General features: G+C 32.0%; 1 protein-coding gene across 1 annotated transcript; it reads left to right on the forward strand.

Moving 5' to 3' along the window:
• The first annotated feature begins 619 nt into the window (after positions 1 to 619).
• Positions 620 to 5,736, forward strand: LOC123660087. Its single transcript, XM_045595196.1, has 3 exons — positions 620 to 830; positions 4,875 to 5,095; positions 5,422 to 5,736. Exons 1-3 carry the CDS (start codon positions 782 to 784, stop codon positions 5,575 to 5,577), a joined length of 426 nt encoding a protein of 141 aa, XP_045451152.1. The 5' UTR covers positions 620 to 781; the 3' UTR covers positions 5,578 to 5,736.
• Positions 5,737 to 7,090: the final 1,354 nt, after the last annotated feature.

The following is a 7,090-nucleotide window of genomic DNA, read 5'->3' on the forward strand; positions in this document are numbered from 1 at the left end:
TGCAACTAGCGTTGTGAATGTTGAATATGATATGAGTCAACCTGTATTAAGCTCTATAAATAAATACGAAGCTAGATACCAAAGCGAAAATAGTATTAGATTTGATAATATGAATTATAATCGTGTTCAATTATGTATAGATAAAGATAGTATAGAGATAAATAAAGACACCGCTAAAAGATAGATAATTTAACTAGATAGATCATTATTGAGACTTCCATTAGTGTTTGATGCTGTTACAAATAGGACAGATCGAGTGTCTGTGTTAGAAAGACACACCGTTAAATAAATTAGCAACGGCTTGTAAATATATGTGAAATAGACGATAATTCTGTAACACTGCCTCCTTAACGTCGATCTAATCAATGCAAAACTTTTACACTACATTGTTATACCTACGCAGTAGCTTAATTGTTGTGTTTGTAAATGCGAAGTATTTATTAAAAAAAAATTTCACGATCTATTCTTTATTTCTCCTTAACCTCATCCTAAATATCTCAAGCTTCAGTTACATCTAAAAATATATGTTTTATTGGTTCAAATTCATACAATGCAAAGTGCTAACTATAAATCAAGATCTGAACTAGATTTACGAGACCTACCTTGTTCACCTTAATCGACTAACAAACTAAATTGTGCTCTTCCTTTTCGTGTATCATTCAATGAGCAGCATCCCGTTAGGCGTGTGATGACACAATCTGCGTGTATAGGTTTCAGTTGCTATAGGCTAGGTCTAACCCTGGTTAGACTCGGGGTGTAGTTGTGGTTAAGCGGTGCAGTCATGAAGTGTGGCCTTGGACTTCTGATCCTCTTTGTTCTCTTCAAATATGGTACGTTATGAGTTTTTGTCTTGTAACAATAAATAGGTAACAGCTTAACAGCTTTCTATTATTTACAATTAAGCCTTTTTAAGCCTAATTAATAGAAATTATTTAGTATTTAAATACATGTTCACTCTGTTTGTCTATCAATCAGTTCACTATTCGTATAAAAAGTATTGTTTCATAAAATTAATTAATTAGTTAATAATAATTTTTGAGTAATTATGCCAGTAACGAAATCGAAAAGTAATTTCATAATTATAGAACCTTCTTTTCATGTCTACTCAATTTTATAATCAATACAACAATTATTACAGTAAAAAATACAGTTTTATCGATCACTTCGCTATTCAATAGTCTTAAATGGTTAATTAGTACTTACTCACAATAATGTAAAACGTGAGATAGTCACTTGTAACCAATTTTTATTTAAAAAATTATGCCATATTCTTAATTAATAAAGATACATTGAGAGTATTAAGAGGATATAATATATATAACTAGATATATGTTTATTATTAATTGCAGGAGAATTTTATTTGAAGTTAGGTGAACTTAATATTTAAATATTAAGGTTCTGATTGTTTCAAGATATTTTAGGACAATTTACACATGTTTTGACAAGTTAATATCTTTTACTCAAAATAAAAGTCTTATAAAATAGTCTTTTACTCATATCTATATTTTCTTTTTATACCAGTGTTGTGGAGCAGGCAAAGGCGCGACTCGTGCCACAAAGACGGTATTAATTTACTAGGACTCCCATTCAATTTTACTCGAGTAATATTTGTTTGATTGCCTTATTACTATTGTTGACCGAAGTTCTGTAAGTGACAGCATGTCGTTTATACGTATCTACACGCACAATACGTATTTTATTGGGATCTAACACATAGCTTCAATAAACAAACTAGGGTATCACAAAGAATATTTGAAACCAGTCTAAAAAATTACGATACATTTTACAAAAATACTTTCAATTTAATATTCAGTATGCCTCGTATTATTATAGTACAAAAGTAGCTATTAATTGAATACACGTTTATTACTAGACCACCCGTAGAGTAATTTCAAGTTTTTTTTTTTTGAAAGCGTTTCCTGTCGAATCATTAATTCTGTGATTTGAGCTTTCAAAGTAATAAGCTCAATCATTTCAATATATTGTGTAACGGATAATCAGGAATATGACACATTTTAAATCACTTATCTTTAAGTATACATATATGTTTTAACACAAACATATAATAAAATTATTTTTAATAATTCTGTTTGCTCGCAAACGAAAAAAAAACAACTTCAATTACATCGATAAGTAATGCAAACGGACGAAAAAATAATAATAATAATAATAATAATAATATACTTTATTGCACATTTAAATAAAGAACAAAATTAAAATTACAAGCAATTATAGTAACAATATGTACAACCAGGCGATCTTATTGCTAAAAAGCAATCTCTTCCAGACAACCTGATAATGAAAGGGATATTGCTTTTCAGATGGGCAGGTGGTAAACAGATTTAAATAAGTCAAAGAAAAAATAAAAAATAAAAATAGAATATATAACAATTATATATGCATATACATTATACACATACGTACGCAATAAAAAAAAAAATAAAAACATTTACATACACACTAATATATAAATACAGTAATCGTATAATATATAGATTCATGGCAAATTTAATGATCTTTTATCAATTGAATGTAGTGAGTTTAAAATAATTATAGACTGAGGTAATATGCTTTCAAATGCTTCTTAAACAGAAACAAACTTTGAGCTCGTCTTATGGCCACAGGTAAGTCGTTCCATAGCAAAACAGCTTGCACAGCAAAGGAGTTTTTATAAAAGTTTGTTCTGTGACGGGGTACACGCAGCTTAAGGTTTTCTGATGACCTTAAAATTTCACTATGTGAACCAAGGAATTCGAACTTATCCTTTAGGTAAACAGGTGTTGACGGATGAAATAGTACACAGTACAGAAGAGACAATATATGAGAATTTCGGCGAAGACGAATGGGTAACCAGTTCAGTTTTTTACGAAATTCCGAAATGTGGTCATATTTACGCAAGCCAAATATGAACCGAATCGCAACATTTTGAAGGCGCTCAAGTTTATTTAACTGATATTCAGTGAGGTTAAGATAGCATACGTCAGCGTAGTCCAAAATCGAAAGCATAAGTGAATTCGCAAGCGCAATTTTGGTTGGAACGGGGAGAAAGTTACGTAAACGTCTCAATGACCCCGCGGTGGCAAACATTTTTCTACTCACTTCACTAATTTGGTGAGTCCAGGATAATGCTTGATCGAAGTAGATACCAAGGTTCTTCACTTTGTCCAGAAAAGGTAGTTTAACACCATCAAAAGAAATAAGAGGCAAATTTGTATAGTCAATTTTTGCAGTAATTTTCTGACTACCGATCAGGATTACTTGACTTTTTGATGGGTTAACCGTAAGACCATATTGCTTACACCATTCGGAGACAGTAGTCAGATCCGAATTAATCGCAGCTATAGTATTAGGAAGATTCTCAAGATTTGAAGATAGGTAAAGTTGGAGGTCGTCTGCATATAAGTGGTAGAGAGAATTTAAATTGAAAGTAATAGAGTTTATGAAAATAGAAAACAGGAGAGGAGACAGCACACCACCCTGCGGAACACCGGCTTTGACGTCACACCAGTCAGAAAAACTTTCGTCAAATTGTATGCGCTGCCGACGTCCTTGCAGGTAACTACGAAACCAGTCCGCTGCCAAAGGAGATATGTTAAGAGAACTTAGCACACTTACCAGTAGATCAAAATCAACACTGCTAAACGCGTTGCTGAAGTCAAGAAGGACCAGTACGGTAAGCTGCTTATTGTCCATTGCACAGCGAATGTCATCGGTAATTTTTACGAGAGCGGTAGTCATACTATGACCGGGGCGGAAACCTGACTGGAGAGGACTAAGGATACAATTTTTGTTTAAAAACAGACTGATTTGTTGATAAACAAGACGTTCTAAAACTTTTGAAAGGAAAGGTAAAATCGAAATAGGACGAAAATCGGAAAAATTTGTTGGCTTAATTTTTTTTTGGGAATAGGAATAATTTTAGCCAATTTCCAGTCCTGTGGAAATGTGCCAGATGTGATAGACGAATTTAGGATATTAGTAATGATGGGGCAGATTATGTCTAAGATGGGAATAATCATCTTACGACTAACACTATCGCAACCCTCCGCATTCGATGCAATGGACAATATATTCTTCCTAACATCACTCTGGGCAAAAGGACAGAAACTAAATGTTGGATATTCAGGAGTTGGTAAAGAGGAAATAAAATTTGTTGTCATCGTTTTGCTAACGCTATCCAGCATGTTACTACATGAAAAATGTTTATTTAGCGAATCAAGATTTATAGAGGTTGGAAGATTTTGAAGATTTGATGATTTACCAACTCCTATGGCTTTAAGAAATTTCATATTCAAAAATACTCAAAAATTCATAATCAATTAAATACGCATTATTAGATATAACTCAAAAAGTAGTTGTCAGATCTCGATCAACTTTAAATAGAACCACAAGACAGGCCTCGGCTTTCATTTAAAATACGAATCATCATAATCGATTAAGTAAAAAGTATGTATAATACAACGTAGGTTGACGAAAAAATAGTCAAGTAAATACGCATTATTAGATGTAACTTAAAAAGTAATTGTCAGATCTCGATTAAATTTAAATGGGACCACATGACAAGCACCACATTTTGATTTTAAAAAAATCATCAACATCGATCCACCTACTCAAAAGTTCTAAGGTAACATATGTAAAATAAAAAGTACCTACACATGTCAGAAGTGAAACTTCTTTGGCAAACTAATTTTTAAGTCTCGTTTATATTTATTCAAATCTAAAGCTTTAGATTTCCGTTCCAGCGCCAACGACAAAAACGCTAAAAAAGGTAAAAATTTATGTTCCCACTTGTAGATAATGCTTCCTATACTTCGCCAAAGTGAAAATCAAAATACAGTTTTATCAATTATCTATCTAAATATTATCCTTTATAGGTTCAACAATAATGTGTTACGAATGCAATAGTGCAATAAATGCGTTATGCTCGAAAGCCATCTTGCCGGACAGCTTGAAACGGAACTGCTCAGCCCATGACCGAGGAGTATCGCACACTCTGTGCAGGAAGATAATACAGCACGTTGACTACGATGTGAACGGCCACCTGCCTGAGAGCCGGGTCATCAGGGCATGCGGATGGGATGACACTAAGTATAAGGTGAATAAATAAACGCCTATAAACGTTTGGATGGATAATTATGCGTGCAAAAACTAGTGAATCTATTGCAATAAAATTATGTGCCTAATTTGATGCAAATCAGAATACGCATGTGTTACTTTTTCCCCCATACTCCTATGGGGTAGAAAGCTATACGGGTAGGATCGTGATTCGCAGCTAATTACGTATTAGAGATTTAATATTGAAACAAGATTACAATGGTCAAAATTAGGTCTTATAGGCAGTCCAAAATTGGCCATTAAATAATTGTGATAAATCGCGTAAAGTATGATAAATCGTGCTTTAAAAGTTATGTGTTTCGCCAGGGTGTGTGCTACCATCGCTCTGGTTATGGCGGTCGCCAGGAGGTGTGCTCGTGTACAACCGACTTCTGCAATGGAGGGAAAGATATAAGACCACAGCATCTTACTTTCTGTGTAGTCATTATCTACATCTGTAAAACATTTTACAATATACTTTAAAGAAAATTAGATACGTAATTCACAAACAGAAGTGTAATAAAATGTATTGAAATTATAGCAAAGAAATACAAGACTTATTACTTTTAGTGTTTCTTGATTTCTTCTCAGAAATTGAAAATACTTTACAAATGATTAAATTAGCGTGACTAAATAATCAAACTTAGTTTTATTTCTTCAATAAAAAATAAAGTATGTAAAAAAGTCTCAAACATTACGAAATCAAGACTCTTTCGTTACAAAAAAAGTCTAATAATCGTTACTAAAAAGTAAAATTCGAATGACACGACGTCAAAAAACAATGGAACGAAATCATATGGTTAGTTTCAATTATTTGGCAAGTTAGATATCGTCCATTACACATCGATTATCAGAAAATAATGAATATCTTCATAAAGAGATTATTTTAGAGAATAAGCAAGGTATAAAAGTGCCCATAGCAGATTTTAAAAGAGTTAAAACTATTTTGTCCTAAGCTTAAGAGAATTTTATATTAAAAAAGGTATTAGAGATAATTACTGAATTTGACATGTTCTTGTAAAAATTTTGTTAAAAAACGATTTCTGAGCGGTTCTTGAACGGTGAGTCAATGAAACTATATTTTCTTAATATAATATGCTTAACTTCATTTTTTAAGTTTTTAGATGATGTTTATAGATATTAAATGTATTTTATGCATATTGCTCGTTATTATATTAGTAATTTTCATGTTAATCAGGGAATCGAATATTTTATCATAAGATCGTGTCAGTAGCCATCTAGATCACGTTCAGACTTGTCAATTGTAGTTAAAATTTAGAAAAAAGATTTTTATTTAACAGAAAAATTATCTAGAAGGATATTTGTTGCAACGCGACAGTAGAAGTAGTTGGTACAATTTCATATATTTATAATAATCCATAGATATACTCCAAAAATCAATTTAAATTAAACTAATAGTTTAAAAAAAAAAAAAAACTAGAAATTTCGTGGAAGTTCAGTTGTTACTTAAAAATTAATATTTGCTTGAAATTGAAAATAATTTTGTTGTCTAGGCTACTAGGCACTAGGGAACTTTTCTGCCTCTCACGGGAACTCTAGGGAAGTAAGCGGATTTATTTAGTTTTTTTTTTTTCAAATCATTATACCGTTTCGACATTTTTGTGAAATATTACTTTTCTATTGTCTTTGTCGTTTGTTATTCGCGTTTTTTCGTTTTGTTATTATTTTAAAAACGAAAAAGCAAACGAAAAAAGTTTTATTATATGCAAGTATGTAGGCCGATGTATGATTACTACAGATTTTAGACCGGGTTTTATAAACCCTGTGAACTCTCCCTGAATGATATCAAAAATTAAAATTAATCCCAAACGACGCGATCGCAGAGTGCAGTAAATTTTTCAACAGGAGTTGAAATGAAACGCGTAGAAGTCCGTTCTGACATATTTACGTTTCAGGATACGAACCAAATGCAAGATTATGGTGGTTCAATATCGAACAAAAGAGGGTACCATGAATGTGACGGACGAGAATGTAG

The sequence above is a fragment of the Melitaea cinxia genome, chromosome 15 (genome assembly GCF_905220565.1).
Source record: "Melitaea cinxia chromosome 15, ilMelCinx1.1, whole genome shotgun sequence".
Taxonomy (NCBI): Eukaryota; Metazoa; Arthropoda; class Insecta; order Lepidoptera; family Nymphalidae; genus Melitaea; species Melitaea cinxia.

Coding starts and splice junctions, on each gene's coding strand:
- LOC123660087 (XM_045595196.1), top strand. CDS start 782: ATGAAGTGTGGCCTTGGACTTCTGATCCTCTTTGTTCTCTTCAAATAT. Junction 831..4,874: donor CTTTGTTCTCTTCAAATATG/GTACGTTATGAG, acceptor TATCCTTTATAG/GTTCAACAATAATGTGTTAC. Junction 5,096..5,421: donor GGGATGACACTAAGTATAAG/GTGAATAAATAA, acceptor GTGTTTCGCCAG/GGTGTGTGCTACCATCGCTC.